Source organism: Fusarium graminearum, chromosome 2 (genome assembly GCF_000240135.3).
Source record: "Fusarium graminearum PH-1 chromosome 2, whole genome shotgun sequence".
Lineage (NCBI taxonomy): Eukaryota > Fungi > Ascomycota > Sordariomycetes > Hypocreales > Nectriaceae > Fusarium > Fusarium graminearum.
This window is the reverse complement of record NC_026475.1, coordinates 1,342,586-1,366,484: the sequence shown is the minus strand read 5'-3', so window position 1 is coordinate 1,366,484 and position 23,899 is coordinate 1,342,586. Positions and strand designations below refer to the sequence as shown.

The window sequence follows — 23,899 nt, the reverse complement described above, 5'->3', positions numbered from 1 at the left end:
CTTCCCCTCATATCGAATGACGTCTTCATCATCAACCAATCACTATATTAAGCGTTACCTTAAAGCCGGCTTTGATTGCAGGCTTTTTGTATCTCCGGTACTGAAGGAATTGTTGCTAAGAGCCACGAATCCGGTATTATACATTTTATTTCAAATTTTATTGTAAATCAATCAAATTTATATACATTCAGAAGCAGATGCTACGATGCTCAATTTAATTGCAAGTATTAAATTATCGGCGTTTCGATGCACAATGCCTGCCTTGTGGATGGTGCCCAAAGCGATGATCCAACACAAAATAGGATATAGCGCCAGCCGCTGACGTTTCTTGCTGCTTTCAGAAATCTAGCTTGTGACTCTCAACCGTTTGCCAAAGACCAAAACAAATAAACAACGCATTGGATAAACGCCAATTGATAAGCAAATAACGTTAGAATAGGGAACAATTCTGGCGACTTCGCATCATGGAGTTGCAGTACAGAGAAGAGCGGTCCATGCGCATACATAACACGAGCGGGTGAGACATTCTGAAACATTATCATATGTACTTGTAGTTTTCTTCCAATTATATCGGATATCTTTATTAAGTTTTAGCCGTAATATAGGTAGGTATGTATTCATTCTATACACATTAACATAATAGGAGTGACATGAAGTTGTAAAGGTTACCCTCTACGTCGAAGAAGGTATAGTAAAGCGATCCTGGTTTCCCAACCAGATAAAGACGAAAAGAAACGATAGAAAAGGAGATTTAATGTAGTAGCACTACCATAGAGCGACGACTTGCAGAAGTGCGATGCCTGCCAAAGCGGTCAGACCAACGACCATCGAAGAGGCGCCGGCAGTAGCGGGAGTGATGGGCGCTGGAGCATAGGTCTCGATGGGACCCTTGTCGTTGCGACCACCCGTGGGAGCCGCAGCGCCAGAGTGTTGCTCTTGGGCGGTTTGCTTGTACGTGGGCCTGGCCTGCTCGAAAACACCAGGCTTGGTTGCTGTCTTGAGTGTAGCAGGTGGGACAACAACGCTGGTGTAGACCGTGCCATTGAGATGGGATTCAACTGTTAGCGGCTTAGGGAGCTCGGCAGCGGGCTTGTAAGCCTTCATGAGCTGGGTCTCATGAGCGGGCACAATGGCTGTGGTCCATGATGCGATCTCAGTAGTGACAGCGCCGACTTGGCAGTTGGGGTTCTCAGGTTGACACTGAGCAACAGTATGAGCCTGGCTGGTGTAGAGAGTCTTGATCTCATGGTTGACAGGGACATCGGTAGGAGCTTGGTTGTACGTCTCTGTTACAGGGCAGATAGTAGTGTAGACAGGGATGGTCTCGGTGGTGACAGATCCATAAGGGCAGTCGACGACACCAGGAGCGCACTTGTTGATGGCGTGAACACTTGTTGTGTAGACAGTCCTGGTCTCATACTGAGGAGGAGGAGCATACTGAGTAGCATAACCAGTATGTTTAGCTTTGTCAGTGACTGGACAGACAGTGGTGTACAGAGGAATGGTCTCAGTTGTGACAGATCCAAAGAGGCAGTCAACAACCTCAGGAGGGCACTGGGTGACGGTGTGGACTCGGGTAGTGCAGACGGTGCTGGTGGTCATGCTAACAGCACCTGTGTTTCCAGGATAGTTGGTGTAGGCAGGTGATCCCTCTGTGGTGAGAGAACCAGAATGTGCAAGGGTAGTAGGGTTGCCGTATGCTTGGGTGTAAGCAGCAGCGCCAGTTGATGTGGTATTCCAGCCTCTGTAAGTGCTGTAAGCGGTCGCGATAGTGGTGGGCTCCGTAGCTCCCGAAACATTGGTCGTTGCAGCAGTACCAGTAGCAGTGTCGCTTTCAACGGGGGCATCGATAGTTGAGCTAGAAGCTGCCCCAGTTACAGAAGAAGTATCAGAAGTCACAGTCAAGTCAGATGTAGCAGAGAGAACATCACTTTTCGAGGCACTGTCAGTTGTTGAATCCGTGGCGGTGTCAGCTGAAGACTCTGTGGCTGTGGCAGATACTCCAGAAGCGGCAGGATCGGTGACAACACTGGAAGTGTTTGCACCGGTGGCAGTTGTCTCTGTGGAAGCAGTGGCATCAGTAGAGACGCTGGCATCGGAAGAAGTAGTAACATCGGTAGATGCAGTGGCATCAGCAGAAGCAGTAGCATCGGTAGAAGTAGCTGCATCCATGGAGGTAGCGACATCAGCAGAGGTACTGGCATCACTGTTGGTGGCGGCAGTAGTATAAGTAGAAGCAACAGCTTCGGTAGAAGCAGCTGTATCGGTAGAAGCAGCTGTATCGGTAGACGTAGCATCCATAGAGGTAGTAGCATCCGTAGAGGCGCTGGCAGAAACGTCGGAGGTAGCTGTAGCCTCTTCCATTGAAGAGACATCCGAGGCGGTAGTGATATCAGTCGAGGTAGCATCCTCCGTCGATGAAGCGCCAGAGGTTGTAGAGACATCAGATGTAGTGGTAGTATGAACTGTGGTCGCCTCGGTTGTCGTGATGTTGGTAGAGGTAGAAGCCTCTTCCGTGGTAGTGGTCATGGCGCTGGTGGTGGTGGTAGGAACTGACACTAGGTCACAACCATACTTGAGCGCATCCATGACATGTTCGTTGTAGCTCTTTCCTTCGATAATGTTCCCCGCTCCACGAGTGAGATCCCAGAGAGAAACACCACCGAAATGAGGCTTTGTCGTGAGTTCACAGACAAGATCCTTCAAATCCTCAGGCTCAAGGTAACCTCCACCTGGCGCGGCTTCTTCGCTAGCAGGTAGACCAACATACAGCTTGGCATCTTTACTGCAATCGCTCTCTTCGATGATCTCTACCCACTTGTCGTAGTTGAAGCTTTCACCCTCATGACCTTGTGAAACGGCATCACACCAAGGGTTGTTGTAGAATTGCACAAACAGGGCATCGAACTTGGCCGACTTGATCATATCCTTCATGTAAAAGTACTCATCGCTAGTTGGGCACTGAGGCGCGCCAGTGATAGTGAGTCCTTCATCGAGTTCACGAAGTCGGTTGATCATGGCGATGTAAGGACCATTAGCTGTCAATCGTCAACGAATGCTCGTCTCTAGTATATGTCTTACTCGATCACTTACGAAGATCATGTTCGATATCGAAATCAAAACCATCAACTGCGGCATGAACAGTATTTCCATCATTATCAATACTGTCAAAGGGGCGGATAGGATTCGAATGCTCATTGTGAGGGCCGAAAGACTTGTAGAGGAAGTCGGCAAAGTCTCGGCCTTTGTCATCGGTGGTCACTTTGTAGTTACTTCCTTCATCGCTATAGACACCGCCGATGCTCAGAAGAATTTTGACACCACGATCTTTGCAGTACGGAATTCCTTCCTGGATAGTGTAGCACTCGCTGAGGAGGTTTGAGTTTCCATAGGTGCCACCTGCACAATGCCCGGCAAAGTTGGTTCCGGGAAGATTCGAAGGATTTTGCTCGGGAGCCTGGTTCACGAAAGAGAGTGTGATGTATTCTGGATGAGAGTCACAGTAGGCCTTGAGGGGCTCAGACCCGAGTTGACCCTAGAAGATACGTTTAGCTAACGGTTCTTCATGGTCGCGACAGCGTACATACCCAGTAGCCGTTAAGACCACCAAAGGCCTGGATGACAGGAGCACCGGTGACTGGGACAGGAGACCGATCCATAGTGACTGGTTAAAAGAGTGTGTTACGTGAAAGACTGTAAAATGGCCGAGGCCGGTAAAGAATGTGTGATGATATCGTGATCAAAGAAAGGACGCAAACCAAAGTTCGCAATGAGGCCTAGAACCAAGTCGTCACCGCAATCAAGTGTCAACAAAGTGGATAAGAAACAATAAGAGAAAGAGAAAGAAGAAGAAGGAATGCCATGTTTTAAGAGAACTACTCTACTCCGAGCAAGGGGCTGCTCTCTCTGAACGCATTTCTCATCCGCTGTTGGCTCAGCTGCTGGACCTCAGCCATAAGGACCGGATGTTGCCTATCTTGGACATAGTCAATACTCTTCTCACTAGAGAAGTGCGATTTTGACATGGATTTATGCGGTTTTCGATGGGACAAGTTGATGTTGGCCGCACTGCAAGAAGCAATCTCCGCTAGAGAGAAAAGTAAGAGAGGTTTGGCCTAAGAAGCTGCACGCTTGTGCAGTTTAGACAGCTGAAGTTGTTAGTCAGTAGACTATCGTTTTCAGGAACAGGCTAGGCGTTGATCGAAAGCGAGGGACTACTGGAAAATGGGCGGCTGAGCCGTGTAAGCGATACGCCAAGGGGAATATGGAGAACTTAGATAAAGCTAAGATGAGTGCATGATACCATTTCGTGACGCTATGAGGGGGAGTGATGGAGATTTGATCTTGGCAAGCGTACAGATCTGTATCAATACTCCTAAGGCGGAGGCCCGATACCCTCCTGAATCGCGGCGTCAGTGTTGGGAGGCTTCTGGTGAGAGTAGATTCTGCAAGGGGTATCCTGAGTGTGTGTATATGGAGTTAAGGTTGAATATATCCGGCTGATCAAGCCGATTTGATGTGAATGAGTGGCTGGGCTTGACCACACAGATTTTGACTGGGAGCTGAACTGTGTCTGATGACCCAGCACGTATCAACCGGGAGCTCACCTGGGCTTGAAATTGAAGTCCCCCGAGCCCTCAAGCTCAGAAGTGTCCAAAAACGACTCCAAATTTTGGAGGAAGAGGCTGTAGAGGTTAGTTGCAACTTTGTGTTGTTAGCTCTTTCCTTACCCCTGTTTGAGTCCAACTTTCCTGTGGAGTCGTCCACTGGGCTAAGTGATGCGGCTAGCGGTTCCTGCATGTCGGTTGACCAATAGCACGTTGTTACAGATCGAGTCATCACTGTAGGGCTAAAATCATAGCGTAAATATCAGAGGCCGTTGTCATTGCTGAACGGGCAACGTTGGGCAGGTGCTGGTTTCCTCTTTTGGACATTCTGTTGGATAATTGAACCCCTGACAGGAAATTGATCATCACTGTAATAAGGGTCTGACCTTTAGGGACTCAATTTAGCGGCGATAAAGCCAAGGACCGATCCCTCGGGCTCCGTCCATGTTGTGACACAGCGGATCGGAGGGGTCATTCCCTGCAATTGATCGACATTCTTCGCTTTCTTCCGAGAATCCTTACTTGAGTGACATCAGATGTTTACTACATCCTACCTTGGACCTACATGCCTACTTTCTTGGAGCATCATGCAAATAGATGCATGGCTCACCTTGAGAAACATGTACATTGTACAATAAAGGGGGTTTGATTACCAGTCTGAGTCCTGTCCAGCTTAGCTTTGATTGTGGCTTTCGTTCTTTTTTCCTTCTGGTGAGCCTAGTTTGCTCGTTCAACAGGCGCTAACCAACTTATCAGTTAGTCCAATATTTACCAATATTTCAGTTTCGAAAGATATCGGATGTGGCATATTCATAACGCCCATTGTGATTATTTCTTATATGTATGACCCCCTGTGGCCTGTGGTCTGTGGCCACTCTCAAGTTCTGTTCCTATTTTGCTATTGGGCCTTCCCTTCACCAACCGCACACCCACCGCCTTTCGTCGACGCACAGTCTCTTTACAGCGCCTTCTCGCATCAAGATCTAGTCGTTTCACTTGGTGGACGATTATGTGTCTCTAGCCCGGATGAGCCAACACAGCGTCGCGGCCTTGGCCCTCAAATTCGGATACGATGCCGATTTCCTCACACTTTTAAACGTACCGGACCTTCTTGTCATCGTCCTTCGGGGCATAGAACGAGATCGAACTATTATCCACTACGGATTCAAACCAATGGAACGATTCTTAGTCATAGTCGATCTTAAAACCGTGTTGGTTGTGTCATCTTATGCGACAAAACCTCCACTTGTTGGTCACAAACATCACTATTTTAGGTCAGAGGAGAATCGAGAGATTTGATGCAGAGAAAATCAATTTTACTGATTCACGCTAAATACATTCAGAGACTTCTGTCGAGCGATATCGCTCGCTGATCTATAATATACGAATAGGAAATCCTCGGCTCAGTCATGAGTGGATATTGTGCACTTAGGCAGTATCCAAAACGATGACCTCAGCCTCCACCTCTCCAATACTTTCCACTGCGAGCTTATCTCCAGCGTTGACGCCCTCAATGAAGGCACCATCGCCCTCGACAATCTCAGCATCCTCGCGGCCATCCAGGCGGATCTTGGCCTTTCCTCCCTTGGTCATGGGAACGTGCACGTAAACCTTTCTCTTAGTTTGCTCAGTAGCGCCTCCACCGACTGTCCATTCGAACTTGTTCGCTGGCTCAATGATGCCGGCTCCCATGACAAAGTCGGCGTGAATGGGAATGGTGTCGGGGATAACAGGCTCGGCATCCTTCTCCTGCTGAGCAGTAGCCTCCTCGCCGCCCTTGAGAGGGCTCAGAATGTTGACAAAGCCCTGTCTCTTGGACTCATCGCTAAAGTGACGGGTATGGTATCGAGGAACGAGACCACGCTTCCAGGGGATGGCCCAGATCTGCAGAAAGTGCACAGTATCGGACTTGTGCTCGTTGAATTCAGAGTGGGCAATGCCAGTTCCACCAGTAGTGAACTGAACATCTCCTCGCTTCATACGGTAGAACTTGTCAGACTGGCCTCCTTCCTTGCCCTTGGTGAGCATTGAGTCTCGGTGTGTAAGTTCTCCTCCAAGGATGTAAGAGAAGATCTCAAAATCACGGTGAGGGTGTGTGGGGAAACCCGAGTTGGCCTTTACACGATCCTCATTGAGGACGCGGAGAGAGCCAAAGTGAGTGAATCTCGGGTCATACCAGTCGGAAAAGGAGAACGAGTGGTATGTGTTGAGCCAGCCATGGTCACTGTGACCTCTGTTGCCCGAAAGGTGAGGGGTGATCTTTGCTTGGCGGAGTGACTTGGACATGTTCTTTGCAGCGTTGATCATTTGGCTCTGATGAGCTGTTTGGCTTGTTGACGACGTTTTGTTTATAGAGATGAAGTTTGTTGTAAGTTGTTGAATGTGGTTGATGTAGCTGTTTGTTGGTGAATAGATAATGATGAGGATGGAAACTGCAGCGACGAAAATCGCAATCAAGGGACCGGATCGAAACATATATAGACAAATTCACCGAATTCACGAGAAGCTGCTTGTATGCAAATGGATTGAATTTGAATTAGATGTTGATTGAAAAACGCTGACAAGATATAGCTAATTGTGCTTTGCCATTGCTCACTAACTTTGTCATCATTGCTCAGCGGATTGGTCAATGACTACCAGTGTCGATTGTGGGGAAGCATGAAAGATTTTGGTTGATTATCTCAGGCTTACAGAGACACTACTAATGATCACGTGACTGATCGACAATCGAAACTCGATCCAAAACGGATACAGTACGGACGTAGAAAGTGCTCCATGGAAAACGTCTTGACGTTGGTTGGTTGCAAATAAACTCGGAAAGAGACGTTGAATACGAGGCGGTGCAACTGTTTTTTTATTTTACTCTTTCGATGAGACCGTTTATGCGTGGCTGGAAAGTTGGATATTCAGCTGATTGACAGGTAATCAGACCGTTAGTCCAAACCACTCACCCATCCACCACGTCCGTCCTCATTTGAGGGAGAGAGAAAATCAGATTGTCCAGCATTGGTCTTGACAGGGAACCTCATTTTCTTATTCGCCAATAAGCAATCGTTCCAAAAGACTGGGAGACAGTGTTTCTCTTCTGCTATCCCTTACTGCTGACCTGACCACCGTGACGCGGAAGGAACCCGACGCTTTGACAACCAACCTCTCAAAGACTGAGACAGACATATCAAACATCAACAATTAATACAATCCTGGTCTTTTTCAATTTATTTTTGTTTCTTACGTTGCACGTACCTTGCATATGAAGGGGTATGAGATACAGTCATTACGGATACAGCTCGTGCCCTTGCAGGAAAATGTTATGTGTACAATATTCGGGTCACCAGTGGGTCGGTGATGTAGCTACTTTCAACTGGTGTAAGCCAATTTCATGTTGATTTTGCAATGAGATTTCGTATTGGCAATATATTTGACGGTTCGGCATATTATTTTATGACTCTGCTGATCTAATAGCTATATCACTGCTAGTCTCTCATTTTTCTATCAGTGCGAGCTATCGTGCTGGTATAAAATTGGATGCCTCACCGCACCTTCGCTGCTGTGTGACTCTCGTGTTACTCTCGCCCTAAGTTCTCTCCCCTGTTCGAAGCACACAATCTGTCAATCTCAAACAAACCTCGATTAGTTAAGTTGATAACAAACACTAGTACCTGAAACAGTCAACATGACACTTTGAACTCGTAGTCGAGCCTCTAAACAATCACCAAAATCATGATAGGAAGCCGAGCTGATTGTCTACCTAGGTAAGCTGTTTAGGTGGTTGGTAATGTCTCAGGCCCCTGTCAATCATGGGTGGGTTACTAGTCTGGGGTAAGACGGACGTCATTGTTTTCTTAATTAAGAGGACTAGTGTAGCGAGCTTTATAAACCAAGATGAACATCTGAACACAAGTCTTGTAAGATACAAACAAATCAAGAGTACTCTGTAGACTGTATTACAATCGTTAGGCTCACTAAAGACCTACAGTATCCACCTAGGCTAAATCCATATTCATCATTCTCTAAATGAAGGTGTGATTGTGACAGCCCAAGCCGTCAGCCATTGACTCTCATGGTGAGCTTGCTACCGACGGGCCGTATGATTTAGGCCCGAACAGGTCTAGCCAAACTTTGTGCTGGCCTTGTTCGTTGCCCGTGCAGTGACAACACAGCAGTCGCAAGACATCCCATTAGCATCCCATGGGAACCCGACTTTTCTCTGTGTGCCCAACATTTTCCTCTCTCCTTCACTCATAAGAACCTCCCAAGACCTCCCTCTTGGTGCTTCTATAGTATTCGCAATTTTGCTTCACTTTCTTTTGCTTCTAGTGGTAAGTCATTATCGTCCCTGTCATCCACCACCTTCCTTGTCATCTTTAAGACAACCAGCGTTGGTGGGGCGCGGAGGCTGGGAACACTTAGTGCCTTTATTACGATCATTACCAGCCTCTTCAAAGAACCCAACCTCGTGAAAAGAGTCTTCATAGTCCAACCATATCTCATATTTTCTCTTTAGCCTGCAGCATGCCTTTGCTATTTTCTCTCTAGAATCCTGTTTCGTGCTATCAATTGGTCCTGAGACGAAGAGTGAGTGTGTAGAGTGGGAACAAGTCGGTCTGCATCTGCAAGCCAAGTTTATACCCTCCCTCCCAATATCACAACCAAACAGGAAACAAGTCAAGTCAAGTCTAGTCGACCTGCCCAAACCAGCATGAACTTCCAAAACCTCAACTTCGACTTTGTGGAAGGATCTCGTATGTGACACTACACCCTCTTTTTCCTTAAACATCTGATTTTGGACACCACACATCTGCTACACAATCTGCATCTGCGACTGCGTCTGCGTCTACACCCGCACATACACCCATCACACCTCCAACTACTACACCTTCGTTCACTGTCGGTGTCGCTGACCGGCAAACCCTCACAGGCCAAGGCCCTCCAAAGAGACAAACTCCAGGCCAACAATCAATTGACGACGACGATCAATCGCAGCCAATCCTTCATCCTTACTATGATCTTAGACAGCGTGTAGGCCGCAACTCAACCAACCCTTCAGCATCGCCACCTGGTGCTCTCTTCTTCGCTCCTTCGCCTCCCTCACTACCTCCATCCAAGGTCACTGCCTCATCAGCTGAGATTTACGGTCCCGAACGACTCTTCGGCTCTGAACTTCCTGGAGGCTTTGCAGCGCCTACACCGCCAACACAAACACATTACACTGCTCCGCCTAGGCCTCGATCAGCTCGCAGTGCTCGAGCTGCACCGCCTACTTCTGTCGCTCTCGCAAGTCCTCCTGCGGCTGTTCGTCCTACATCTGTACGCTTCGACGAGGCACAACTGGCCATGTTCGCCGCCGAGAACTCAGCTCGCATGGCGAGCATCAAGGATGAATTGACGATAGCCGCTGGCAAAGTTACTCCTGGTGTCGATGATACGCCTTATATTCAGTATGCTATCGAAGCACTTACCAGAAATCATGGTGGTCCTTCTACCGCGCGATTCCCCTCTGGCTCATCAAATGACTATGAGGATGATTACGCGCAACCAAGACGGTATGCCAACGACGAGATGGGACACCATCAATTGAGACGCCCGGAGCCCGCTTACGTTGAAGATCGTTTACCAGAACCGATCGAAACACGCGCGCCCCAAGAAGAGATCCCTACCGAGATGTTCCACGCTGCGCCAGCGGCTCGGCACGAAGTGCGAAATCCTCCTAAACAACCGACTCCCTCAAGCCAATCTGAACAAGACCAATTCGCCCAACGGGAAAAGGCTCGTCCTCGATCCATTCCCGTCGACCGAGCGCATCCTCCTCTCACCTTTAAGCCCGCCATTATTCGGCCAATCTCTCTAAGCATCTTTGTTGTACTGTGTCTGCTCATGATCGCCGCTCTCATCTTCTGCGCTGTCTACTCACAGAAAGAATTCGGATTCACCCCGTATCCTGGAAGTATATACAGCGGCCAATACTTCTTGTTTCGCATCATGCCTCAAATTTTTGCCGCCATTGTCCTCCTTTACGCGCAATCAGTTGTCGCTGCTTCAATGCGAACACTCCCATTCGCGGCCATGGCCGATGCTGAGCCCCGAGCACGATACCTCGCACTTTTTCGAAGACTGTATCCTCTAACTTTTTTGTTACCGTCACTGACAGGCCCTTGGCAATTTCAATTCTTCAGTGTTTGCACATGGCTCGCCAACTTCACCATTCCTCTCATGAGCACTGCTTTCTCCTGCATCTATCAAGATGGCGACTGGGTTTGGGCTGCAGTTCAGGGTATCGCTTGGACGCTTGTCGCAATCTATATTCTTTTGCTCATTGCAACCATCTTGCTTATGCTGTACTGGTCCAAGCGGTGGACAGGCCTCATGTGGGATATCCGATCTCTTGGGCATCTTCTTCCACTACTGAGCCAGAGTAACACCACCAAAAGCTACGAGGGCGTTGATGTGGTTCAAAGAAGCTCCTTGTTTCAGGCTCAGCTCCGGGATCGTCATCTCGACCGACTCGGATACTGGCAGATGGATGGTCCACAAGGTGGCATGTGGTACGGCATCGGTTCTGTTGGCGAAGATTTCCAAGGCGACCGCAGTACTTACAAAATCATTCCCAAGAAGGCCAGCTACAACATCTCACCTGCTTCATCCCGTGATGATCTTGAGGCTGAGGTCCGCTATGCGCATTATAGGTACTTGCACATTGCTCTACGCACTCCCGTTATTCTTGGCTCAGTCGTCTTTATGACTCTGTTCATTCTGGCCATCCTTGTGGTTTCCTTCTTGCCACAAACCAGGCTAGATCAGGGTTATTTCCCTCAAGTCCCAGCAAGGCCCAATGGCGGATCTTTCTCTGCAGCCAACTTCCTCTACGCCTTTGTCCCTTCGGTTCTGGGCATGATCATGTTCCTACTCTTCCAAAGTGTCGACCATACTCTGCGGGTTCACCAACCTTGGGCGGATCTATCCCGGTCATCTGGCTCAATCGCATCCAAGTCCATCCTCGTCGACTACGCCGCCTGCCTTCCGTTCCAATGCACTTGGAACGCTCTTCGCAACGGCCATTGGCGTGTTGCAGTGATGTCTTTCATGGCCACTGTCTTCATTTTTATCCCCATCCTCGCTGGTGGCCTTTTCATGGCCCTCACCAACTTCCGCGGTCAAGTCAAGATGTTTCCCAACATGCCTGTCTTCGGCGTCCTACTTGCCTTTTTGTTCCTCTACCTGGGCTGCCTTACCCTGATGCTGCCTCGTCGTCAAGCTCTCCGCATTCCCCATCCCGTCAACTGTCTGGCAGAGCTCATCGCCCTGTGCACAGCTGAGGACACAGTTCATGACGAAGCCTTCTTGGCTGTACGTGACACCGCTGACCTTAAGTCACGTTTGGGCCTCGACCGTCCCAACTCTCGTGAGCAGTCGAGATGGTACTTTGGCGTTGCAGCAGGCCGTGACGAGCGTCGCTTGAGCGTTCGCCCCATGCAAAAGTTTACCGAGAAGATGAGATCGACAAGGTCTCTGTAATAACGATCAGGGGCACCATTTATGTTGTAATTTGTTGTACAGGGGGGGTTACAAGACCGTGTGTTATCTGACGATACGAATTTATCATGAAAATGAGGTTGCGAGTCCCGCCCCGGCTTTTAGATGCCTGTGGCTTTTGCTAGTTTTGGATACTCTCAGCGTTTTCTGTTTGCACTCACATCCATTGGTTGCATTGTTTTTTGGCTTTTGGGAATTTGGCGTTTTGGGAAGAATGAATGGATACCTGATGCTCACATGCTAGATCATGGTTTGTTTATGTATGGTGACGAGAGGGAATATTTACGACAAGAGGAATGAATCTAATGAAATGCTTCATATGTTGCTTGGGGTTTGGGGAATTTGGTCACCATTTGGATAAAAAGTTGTGTCTCAGTTACTATTAGACTGTCTGTTATGTGCCTGGCTCGGTCTAGAACGATTCAATAGGATGAATTTATGAAGAAGAGAGACTGTTGAGGCCCTTGACTCAAAAACTTGCTTGTTGTCAGACACAATACAGGCCATGACATGTCTTCGACGTGTGTAGTATGTGATTATTGTCACAGGTAACATCCGTTGGTGGTTGGCTGAGACATTACCAACCTCAACAAAGCATTGATTCATATCAGCACTAAGAAGCACATGACAACCATGGTAAGGAACAAGCAGTTTCAGGATGTCATCATTGAACTAATCCAGTAATATCTTCAAGCATGTGCATAGAATTTGGTAATAAATCGTTAAGTCTTCTCGTTGTCCTTTCCCTTTTTGGAACTCCCAGCTCAAACAAGAAATGTTCTTTCATGAGAACATGTATCCCTTCAGTCTGTGCACCTACACTCCAAGCCTTTGTTCTCAGGTCAAAGATCAGCCATTTTCTTGGCCCGCTCCGATTTTGGCATCATGTGCTTTTGTTCTTTGAGCAGATGCCATGTAACAAAGGAAAGAATGAAACGAACAGGTTGTTCGCAGAGCATTCGCTCGACCTCGAGCTTTAGGGAGTGTTTTTCCAGGACTGCGTGCTGGCGTGATCCATAAGAAAAGCCGTTTTGACAGCCATGTTACGTCTAGCAACGTCGATACGTACGGTGGAAAGTTCCACTCAATCATAAAAGACGGTAAATATGTCGTGAGCAGTCGTAGAGACATTCGTAGTTGGTATCATATACAAGAATTTTGGAAGAATGAAAGAATGTGAGGGAAAGAAAATGAACAAATAAAGGTAGGATAAGTCTCAGCCTCGACTGCGTCGTCCTAGCATTCTCCCTAGCACATCATTTTGTCGCTTGCGGGGCGATGAAGGGGCAGATCGTTGACCTGATTTACGTTGGTCACTTGCCGACCGACGATGAAACCAGAATGAACGGCTCCCAGATTCAGTATCAGAGTCATCATCGTACTCGAACACCGAGTGGGGCTCCGCTTCCGGAGCCTCTTCCGCCTCCGGTGGTGGCGTTGGCGGTAGAGGCCGCATGCAAGGGAGAGACTTCTTTGAGGGCATGACAGAAGCGGGAGGCTGGGAGCTTGTAGAACAAAGACGTTGGGCATGATTGCGTGAGGCGGTTTCAAAGTAGGAACCACGTTCTGGAGGTGTCGGAAGTCGTGTCTCTTGCGCCGTTGTTGGGCGACTGTCCTTTGGTGTAATGGGGCGAGGCGAGTCTTGAGTAACAGCAAAATGTGCAACAAGGGGTGAGTTCTGAAGAGAGCGGAAAACGTAAACTTCTTCGTGTGGGCGAGGTGGTCGTGGAGGCTTTTGCTTCACATCGCGAGAGCATTGCCATGATGGAGCTTGTGGTGCAGTTCGTGGTGGCAGAGGGAGTGGTTTTGGGAAGGGGGAATAGGTTGTTGCCGGCTTTCGACTTTGGTTGCGAGAATTTCCAGAAAGAGGCCATGCCTTGGCGCGGTACTCCTCTGCTTGCTTTTGCCATCTCTGCTGTTGTTGCTTCAGTTCTAGATGCTTTTGACGTTGTTGTTGTTGTTGGGTGATTGGAATCGAGGCCGGATATTGCTTTCTAGGTTGAAGTTCAAGCTTGGTAGATTTGCTTGGGAGCCAGAAGCTGTCCCATAGCTCCGCGCCATGGGCATGGTACTGATAGTCATCGTCCAGAGAGACTTCTGAGTCCGTTCGGTCATCGATCAGACTGGGTGAAGACCCCTCGGAACCCAAAGACGCCCTATCATCTGAGAAGCGGCTCCGAACATAGTGTGATGGACGTTCCGGTTGTTGAGGGTATGAGTAGTTGGTAACAGGGTAGTACTTGGAAACGAGTTTGAGATCGGCCAGCTTAGAGCGCTCCATGGTGGACCGTTGAACTGGCAAAACGAAATTAACTTGCAACAATATTGGTATCAAGATGAAGAAACCAGGGATGTAGATGGTATGATATACAAATAGATGTGAAAGCAGAGCTGTCAAAGAGAGGTTGAAACATAAGCGTGGGTCCACTACACCCACTTGAGGCTTTGCATTGCAGTGTTCTAAATGTTGATAAAGCATGCCCCCTTGGTCTGGAGGGGCATTCCTGGGTAGAGGGGCTGCTAAGTCTAGCCATCCCTCTTGTCAGACAACCTCAAGCATTCCGACACTCACATCTTGTTCAAGGGCTTGAACTAGTTTGGGCTCGGGCCTCGGGGGCTTGTTGGCATGCAGCCGCGACTGATCCCTTGCGTCATGCTTTTGGGTGTCGTTTCTCTGTTAGACTTGCAGCCAACATCAGAAGAAATGGCTGCAGATGCATGTATATTTGCTTTGCTGCACTTGCGGACCATCGGAACAGCAAATACCAAGTCTAAAGGGTACCTCTTCCGATGGCAGAAAAGCAACTTTGAAGGTTCAAGAGAAGTATCGGATCCTGCCGCTTTGAGAATACCAAAATAACTCTTCTCAGAAGGAACAAAGAGAAACTATGGACGGTCCTACTCACTGCTCGTACACTTGACTTGTTCATGTAAAACAAGAAAGGGTTCCTTGTATCGATGGTATGGCTCGGTCGCGCCTGGATGGCTTCAGCGATTTTGTTAATTCCTCGATCCGAAGCTGCTTGGTGTCATCGTTCAACGCCTACTGCGGTATCCCCTGAGCGAACGGGCAGGTTTTCCAAGAATCGGGTCCATAACCCTGAGCCGAGACACGCAGGACTCGTGAGGTTTGATCCCCGGGGAATGGAGCGGATGATACCAGTGGTCAACAGCGAGACTGGCGTTCAAGGACTCTCTCTATTTTGGTCGGCCGCTGTGAACTGGGCAGTTGAGTCTTTGTTCAAGACGAGAGCCACAATGTTGCCGAGATCAATGGTTTACATCAAACAGCATAAACTCCATCTTCTTTCTATTTTTGTACGATAACGACGGCAGTGCGCTAGCTTGCCGTGATACGCGTCTGGGCGCTGTATTCATTCGAGGCATCTCAACAAGGCAGATCAGGCTCACATCAGGCATTCAATATGAGGAACAGCAAGACCTGGACCAGCTGTATGAAATGGAACACGAGTCGAACTCACTGACACAGACACGGCCTGTACCGAAACCTCTAGCGAAGAGGCATCCTCCCTGCTTGATTTTCGAGTCCTTTGGGTGGAGTCGTGAGACACTTGTCTCCTATAGCTCGGGAAACCGTCTGATGAGAGCTGTTCGCGTAAACACAGTGGACCCTGATCCGTAGCAATGTGTTTCTGGTGGAAGAAGAAAACATTCGATTGAATCTGGACGCATAAGCCGGCAAGTCCGCGCGTTATTTCACTCGAAATAAGAAAAGAAACGAAAAGGTAAGAGGTCCAGGTTGGAGGGAATGCCGACGTTGAATGAGGGTATAGAAAAGAGGGAACGAGCAAAATGCTTAGTAAGCATCCAGGTACAGGTCCATGAGTGGGCAGACAGGCTACCCCTATCAGGCCCGTAGTGTCCATCCATATTAGGGCAGTTGTTCAGCCCCATTCATGGCGAAAGTCAACTACCAGGTAGGTGCCCAGTAAACATCGCCCTGCGTGAGCCTTTTTCAAAAAATAAAACAGTTACCAAAGCTGAGAGGGAGACAAGAGAAAACAAAAAGAGAAAAAATGACAGGTCTATCGGAATAGATGATACAACGTCCCAACCCTCAGCCTACTCCTGACTTTGGCATTATCAACCTGTCAAGTGTCAAGTCGCAGATCTCTGTGAACCAGGAGATGCAACTACAGCTGCAGCTTTCTCTCTGCATTAGTCCGGTTCATGCTGAGCTACTATTGACGCAGGGTTCCCTCCGCCTTGGCAAAAGCTACCTCTTCCGTACATACACATCCAATAGCCTATGCCATGCATATGCATTCTTCTCCCTTGGATAACATGACATTGGCCATTTTTCCGCAGTCGAAAAGTTCGATTCCATGACACCGGGGAATCTTATCGAGTAGGACTGCATGCCTTTGAGCGCTTTGCTTCACCAAGGCAGCCGAGAAAGTCAATGCTCATATGCGTCTTCTAGGGTAGCACTAAGGACAACGATAGTAGTAGCCGACAAATCCCTTGCTCAGTTATTGAACGTAAGACGGCTAGCACCAAAGCTCCCAATAGCTTCGGGCTTTGGTGATCCCTTCCCTCGATAGTTTGGGCAACGCATGTCTCAAAGAAAGGTCTTGTGTCAGATTCACAACCAATCTTTGGGACTCTTCCGAGACTCAAACTGTTCTATCACAGGCTTTTCCCGATCTTTGATCGGCGATCTGGAGTTTCCATATCCTTCCTTCTACCCCGGCATCAGTCGTGACGTCAAGTATATGGCAGCTCTTAAGCAGGAGGAATGGCGATGGTACTCGACGAGGCGTCTGGTGGTTCTCGCATACGCCTTGTGTGAGCCACATAGTTTCGATCGAACAAGTGCTCGATCGAAAATGTTTCTGTCACTATCCAGCTGAGATACAGAGGAAGATTGCGCCTGCATCGTGGCTGCATACTGATGCAAACCATGCATATTATTGAGATCGAGATGAACGAGAGATCTTGGGAAAGTCATGAGCTGACCGCTTTCTTTCATGCATGATCTCTTCCTGAACAATCAGCGTCTTGAGGTCTTTGTTGTTAGGAGACGTTGAAATTAGTCCTGACAGATGCAAGGTTGTTAATTGTCGAGTCCAGGAACGGGTTGAGCGCTATCTCAGTCCACTAGCTCTTCGCATTAGTTCCTGATGAGATGGTCAACCATACAGCAGCCCGCTTAATTGTCTACTATCAGAGAACCATCTCAATGATCTCGATGCACCGATGTGCAGCCCTAGAGGCGTCCAGTGAAATCACTGCGATGGTGCCTTTAGTTCAATAGCGGCACAGGATATCTCAGGAACATGGTTTCTTGCGTAGGGATGCATTTCATGCGGTGGTTGCAACCACCATGGGATTCTGCTCGATCGCTCGATCATTCAAGACACTATGTGCTTTGCAAGAGCTCTATATTATAATAAGAAGCGATGGGCTCATTAAACTTGTGGCCCTCATCCATATCTCACCGGTCATGAAATTTCCCTAATCGAGACGAAATGGGAGACTGTCGCAACCTTTACTTCTATGATTACCATCCATCCTTGAAGATGTTCACGAACTACGAGAAACAAAGCGGTGCCATTCACACGAGTTCATTCCAATTCCCTACCCGACAGCCTACCCGATAGAACCACACAACGCCAGAAGGGGGGTTTCCAGTAAGACACGGCTATTGAGAACCAAACCAACAGCATTTTCCGAGCCATTTGAGAGGCGAGGGCGAGGCATTTAGACAATGAAGTACGGTTTGCCGAGAAGGTACCCTACAGAACTTCAGCGGACCAGCTCAATGGATGTCTCAGACGGAAGAGAAAGCTGAGTTCCGACTCAAGGGATAGCATGGTGCCAATCCGGAGGGCCTCCGAAGAAACACGTCCAGTAGGACTCTCTGTGTTTCCAGGGCTCGAAAAGCTCTTTCCAACTATCACATGATTCGAAGGAAGGGACATGTTGGAAAAATCAAGAGCTCTCAGCACTTTGCGACACGTTTGAATAGCACTTGATACAAACGTGGGGCTATGCCAAATTTAGATCGAACAGGCGATCAAGAGACGTCGGTTTTCCATTTAGAGCCGATGTTAAACCTTGTTGGCACTGGCTGGCTGTATGCGGATCATATACGACATCATTTTCAGATCGAAGCTCTTTAGCCAAAACCCAGCTTCAGCTTCAACTTCGACTCCTACACCAATGAACAAAATTCTGATTGGAAGCTGAGGACCCTGATTACGGGGCGTGCCGTGGTTCCCGTTCCTCCAGGCTCTATATGGGTTAGACCAATTCGATCGATCAAGATGTTTCTCGAGGCTACTATATCACTGTTACCTCGTTCAAGCAATCGACAGTTCACTGATTCCCAGATCACATAGCCATATTCCCAAGTTTGATCCAGTTTAGGTTCTTCCACTGACGTTGTTCTCAAACCTAAAACCGGCGGTAAGGCTCGAAACAGAATACGGTATGCAGCTGTAGGAAACGTGGCAGACAACCGTTGTTCCGCTTAACGCCATGACGCAGTGTTATACCCGGCCCCATTTCCGTTTCCTAATTCGCCCAAGTCAACCAGCTGCTCGGTGCAGCCCAGTGGAGAAGCGAAGCGATCTCTCAAGGTACCAAGTTGCAAAGGTATCCGTACAGAAGACAGAGTTGGGCGAAAACCAGGGGATTGGGCGGGATCAAGATCCGATATCCGGTAAATGACAACGGAGGGAACATGGAAACGAGATGGGCTCAAGGGGTTAGGCTTTATGTGACCCAATGGCCACTAGGTAGTTTGGCGAAAACATTGTCAGCAAGCTCAAGGCCAATGATACCATCCACCTTGCGTAGATTGCCCAAGGTTCAACCCAGCGCAGCGTTGGGCCCTTGCACATATGCACCTGAGTCCGCTTCAGCACTGAACCTTCCAGGAGATAGTAGGAGGCTTAGGATATAGAAAGTAAGTAGTTTGGGAGTCGGTGTAATCAAGATACCATCTCTCGGAGGCAGACTCAAGTCTTGTTGGGCTTTGAGGGTACAGCCGCCCACCGCCTCGTCGAGTTTTCCAAGAACCTGTGACGACTCTGTACGAGAGATCCAAGCCCCCCAGTCTACCCATATTATTATCCGCTCTTTGTCATGCGACAACTGTCACGGTGATCATAAGGCAACGAAGCATAACATGTGCATATTGGGCAAGTGGAACGAGCCGAGATCAGACGAGTCGAGGTGAGACACTGATGCTCTGAATGTTACCGGTTTGACATTTAGAGTCAGTGAAAGGAACGATCAACGGGTCAAACATCAGTCCCGAGACAATGCCTGGCAAAACCTAGTTTATGGGATGATTTTGAGGTCTCGGTAAAGATTTCTGAATGGTTAATTGGGCATACCCTCTTTTCATGTCGTACGGAGTGTTGTCTAATACCTTGCGCACATCTATCTATATGGAAATGCAACCGTCAGTTTTCAACCCAACACCAAGATCCGAACGCCCTATAACCCGTATGCATACAAGATAGACGATGGGAATTGATGGAGTACAAAGACATTCGGCTACGATTGCTTCCACAATCTAGATGCTAGATTTGCAAAAGCTATTGCTGCAGACAAGATTTTGCAGTATGATGCCTTGCCAACGTAATAAAGACCCTCGATCCTGGTCCAGTTGTGCCTTAAACAAGCTGGCAGTATTAGCTGCATTAGTTAGGTACCTGCTAAATTAGTTACTTTATGTTAATAGGCAACAGAGCAAACCCTTTCATAACCAAGTTAAAAACCTGGCGCACTTAATTAAGTAGCAGACTAATCGAGGCACGGCGGTGCAAGTCTGATCGAGGGAGGAGCGGTCCAGCTGGCGCAGCTTCCTTCTTTAGTCCGCTACGTCAGTGCGCTCTTTCTTCTTTTCCCTTCCCTTCCAACTTAGTAGGGATTCAAACTTCTTCCATTCATTATTTCATTATCACACTCTGAACAATGTTATCTCAGCGTGTGCGCGGATAACCAAAACTTTAGCGAGGCGCCATTGGCTTGTAAGAGGGCATGTCGGCAGTACATTGTGCTGCCCTTGCTTCCTTCGTCTTTCCCAGCCGCTCGATTTACTTAGCTCTTGCGGACACCGAGTTGCGCATGACAGCCTCGACATAAACCTATGGGCTATCGCACGCCGATTGCGAATACCGAGCCGGAATCAGATTCGCTGGACGAAAAAAGAAAAAGAAAAAAGAAAACAGAATTCAAAACACATAGTCCTCAGAGATTTACAGCGAGGACAATCAATAAGTAACCACAGCCAAACACGCGCAGACGGGTGAACAAACTAGACGTGCCGTGGCTTTTGCGCCTGGATCATATCTACAACATATGCGACTGCGCGCATTCAAGTCGCGTCGCTTTTACAAAATCAGCGACACGAAGCAATTGGTTACTTCAACCAAAGTTCGACCACCGAGTATCCTCAAATTTTACGCATCGCGTGCGCGTGCATTGTGCTTGCAATCTCAAGTTTCTCCCTCATTAGTGGCCCGTTTCTTTAAGGACTTTTCTGGCCTTGGCCTGGTAGGCGGCCGGCCACAGCTGCTCCCAGCACCAACCCCCCAAATTTCCAGCTTTGGCCCAGCTTTGGGTTCCCTGCCACCAGCTTTTTTTTGACATCACCAGCCGATGCCCATACTCTTAGGCCCGCACTGAGATTCACCACTCGACCTGATTCTTCTCACCTTAACCTCGCTCGCCTCAACATTCCAGTCGGGCAATTATACTCTCGGCCCTGTTTCGAGTGGACTCAGACTCAGATCAGACTGAGACTTGGTTGTCCTTCCCGAGACCATATCGCAATCATTCTCAGTTTGAGTTGGGCTACTGCGATCTGCTCACCGGTTGGCAACTCAAAAAAAAAGAGCCCGACTTTGTACAACGCATCAAGAGCTTCCCCCACTCCACCACTACGGCCCTCCACCGCAACGCAACACACCACCAGCGCCCGCTGGTGATCCATCAACTTGTCGAACTTTCATAACCTAATTCCTCGCCCCTTCAGCGCCGCAGAAGTGACTAGAATACGCTCGTCCTCTGCTTCTTACGACCGTCACGACCTTAACGCGCCCACGACCCCTGCCCAGCACCAGCAACGCCAGCACTCAAGAGTTCCTAGCTCCAGCTCACGGCCACTGTTCAATCAGACCCAGGATCCTATTGAGCGACTCTCTACACCCCGAAGTCTTCGTCGAACCCCCAAGTTTGACGCACCTCCGAGTCCAGCTCCCGAGCCTCGTAAATCCCACCGCCGAGCTGCCTCCCTTGGGTTTGAACCTAGGACAGCCCTCGCGCCCGTTGACGATTTACCGGAAAGTCACCCTACTGTATTGGGTCTTATCCCCGTTCGCTCAACGCAGACTCAAGCCCCGCGACCCCGCCGACGGCTTTCACAAGACTTGACCGAGGACCCTGACGAGGTCTCTTCCGAGCGCTCCCTGTCCCCTCCGAGACGAGCTCTCTCTGTACCTGCACACTACCCAGAGCCGCACCCTGTACTTAGGATCTCCAAGCATACCCACAGCGCCATCCTCTTTGCACTCGAGGAGGCGCTGCGCAACCCCAATCCTTTCACCCCAGATCTCGAAGAGGAATCTGCAAGTATGGCTGATCTCATGGCTTCTGGAGGTATACCTCCACCCTCCAACGGCAAGCCTGCAGCCCCTCCGTTCCGTCCAGGCTCAGCTCCTGGTCAATCGGGTTCGCCCTCCGGGATTAGAGGTCCGAGGATGATAATGCAGGAACGCGCAGCTCGTGAAGCACGACAACGCGCAGAGGCTGAGGCGCAACAGCGCGAGAGAGCCGAGCAAGAGGCGCGCATTTTAGAGCAAGCTCGGAGAGCAGAAGAACAACGCAGATCTGCTTCTGGCATTGCTGGTGGGCAGGGTATCGACACGGAAGCGCGTCAATCCACGAACCCCCAGCGACAGGCGCAAACCGCACCTGATAATACATCAACACGTCCGCGAGCTAATACCACTGGACAAACACCACAAGGTCGAGCCAGTCGATCTGGTACCACCAACCAACCACCCCCTCAAACTTTTACTGGCCCAGCACCAGGAACACAACCTAACTTTACTGCTCAAGGCGCGGAGAGTGGCAACCAAGGAGGCACCGGTGGCTCAAAACCACGCAACTCCTTTCCTCATGCTTTTGAGCGATGGGAGACGTTATCTGCCCATTGGGAGGGCCTTACCAGTTATTGGATCCGTAAGCTCGAGCAAAACAAGGATGAGATGAATCGAGATCCTCTGAACCAACAATTGGCCCGTCAGGTCACAGATCTGTCAGCTGCTGGAGCCAACCTTTTCCATGCTGTCGTTGAGCTCCAGCGTCTTCGTGCAAGCTCTGAACGAAAGTTCCAACGTTGGTTCTTCGAAACACGTGGGGAATTAGAGCGCGCACAAGAAGTCAACGCTATGCTGGAAGCTGCCTTAGACCAGGAACGCCAAGGTCGAGCTAATGCTATCCGAGATGCTGTCGAAAACGAGCGTGGAACTTCCAAGGCGCAGAAGCAGCTTGCTGAGATGCGCAAGGAGCTATCTATATCCAAAGAAGAGGCACGTCGAGCATGGGAGGAGCTGGGGCGACGTGAGCAGGAGGAGCGCGACAGGACATTGTCTCTTCAGTCAGGACAACCTACCATTGTCGGAGGCGTCCAAGTTGTCCCAATGACTCAAGGCGGACCCAGACATCACAGCAGCCGAGCTCAAGGGGCTTACCAAACTGAATATGGATCTGGCTACCCACCTGAGACAACTTCGTCTCCCCAGCACCAGCCTCCTGCGACAGGTTCTGGCAATCAATACCGTCAACAAGGACTTCAAGCACCAATGTCTGAGAGTGGTTACAGCGAAGGTGAGTACGTGATTGATGCAAATGGCAACTTCCTGTTAGATGCCCAAGGAAATAAGATTCCCTTCGCTGCACCACCTTCCACTTACTCTGGTTCTGATGGTGAAGCAGAAGAGTATGCAACACCTGCCACCACCGTGCCACCAAGTGGTAAGCATGATTCCCCTTCGACTTCTACTGGAGAGGGGAGTGGTGGCAATGGTGGCCAGTGGACGACTGGCACGCAATTGGAGCCTCAGGATTATACCGGTCAAGGGTATGGCACTCCTGGTTGGGAAACAGTCCCTCGCCATCATCACCCTACCCGGCTGAGCGATGTCATGGAAGAGGAGGATGAACGCAGCCGAGCTAGCACGAGCCGTGTTTAGGACTCAACGAGCTCGTTTTGATATAAAAAGCCGACGTATATACCGTTCTGTTCCCGGTCACTAATCTAATTCCACCCTAATAGCGCACACATTCGAAGCACGAGCGAGCACCTAGCAATTGCCCTTTGCGATACCAAGAAGCCGACGGAACACACAAGAGTTGCCAGTTACAGTTTTCTGTCATGTAATATCGTATCACTAGCAGCATATCTCCACCACGCCAACGGGTGCACTGTACCTGGTCTGGGACCTGGACATTCGACTGAAGGAGTTTGATAGACTAAGCCTGCATTTAGAGGGTTTTATCATGTTCTAATTGCGATTCGGTCTTCTGTCTCATATATTCGGAAATACCCCCTCATGGATCAACCTAATCATGTTACCATTTGCGAATTCGTTCAACTGGGCAATACAGCAAACTTGTTACTACACAGGTTTATGCATGTTTATTTCATTATGTATTTTACTAAGGAGGATTTTGGGGCACTGCAACGCGGAAACATAAAAGCAGCATGCCATGAATGTGAG

At 49.0% G+C, this 23,899-nt stretch overlaps 5 protein-coding genes across 5 annotated transcripts; 2 read left to right on the top strand and 3 right to left on the bottom strand.

Annotated features, from left to right (window-relative positions):
• Nucleotides 1–765: 765 nt before the first annotated feature.
• On the bottom strand, nt 766–3,659 carry FGSG_08587 (uncharacterized protein; the record flags this gene model as incomplete). The annotated part of the gene is made up of 3 exons (XM_011321861.1): nt 766–3,038; nt 3,094–3,535; nt 3,588–3,659. The coding sequence occupies 3 exons, from the start codon at nt 3,657–3,659 to the stop codon at nt 766–768; spliced, it is 2,787 nt and encodes a 928-aa protein (XP_011320163.1).
• A 2,267-nt stretch (nt 3,660–5,926) lies between these two features.
• On the bottom strand, nt 5,927–7,105 carry FGSG_08588 (uncharacterized protein). Its single transcript, XM_011321860.1, has one exon. The coding sequence runs from the start codon at nt 7,080–7,082 to the stop codon at nt 6,036–6,038; it is 1,047 nt and encodes a 348-aa protein (XP_011320162.1). The 5' UTR covers nt 7,083–7,105; the 3' UTR covers nt 5,927–6,035.
• A 1,299-nt stretch (nt 7,106–8,404) lies between these two features.
• Nucleotides 8,405–12,119, top strand: FGSG_08589 (uncharacterized protein; the record flags this gene model as incomplete). Its single annotated transcript, XM_011321859.1, has 7 exons — nt 8,405–8,426; nt 8,490–8,512; nt 8,643–8,670; nt 8,925–8,926; nt 9,144–9,182; nt 9,265–9,349; nt 9,526–12,119. 7 exons carry the CDS (start codon nt 8,405–8,407, stop codon nt 12,117–12,119), a joined length of 2,793 nt encoding a protein of 930 aa, XP_011320161.1.
• A 1,234-nt stretch (nt 12,120–13,353) lies between these two features.
• On the bottom strand, nt 13,354–14,418 carry FGSG_08590 (uncharacterized protein; the record flags this gene model as incomplete). The annotated part of the gene is made up of 1 exon (XM_011321858.1): nt 13,354–14,418. One exon carries the CDS (start codon nt 14,416–14,418, stop codon nt 13,354–13,356), a length of 1,065 nt encoding a protein of 354 aa, XP_011320160.1.
• Nucleotides 14,419–20,262: 5,844 nt separating this feature from the next.
• FGSG_08591 (uncharacterized protein) lies at nt 20,263–23,371 on the top strand (the record flags this gene model as incomplete). The annotated part of the gene is made up of 3 exons (XM_011321857.1): nt 20,263–20,393; nt 20,674–21,099; nt 21,151–23,371. The coding sequence occupies 3 exons, from the start codon at nt 20,263–20,265 to the stop codon at nt 23,369–23,371; spliced, it is 2,778 nt and encodes a 925-aa protein (XP_011320159.1).
• Nucleotides 23,372–23,899: the final 528 nt, after the last annotated feature.

Coding starts and splice junctions, on each gene's coding strand:
- FGSG_08588 (XM_011321860.1), bottom strand. CDS start 7,082: ATGTTTCGATCCGGTCCCTTGATTGCGATTTTCGTCGCTGCAGTTTCC.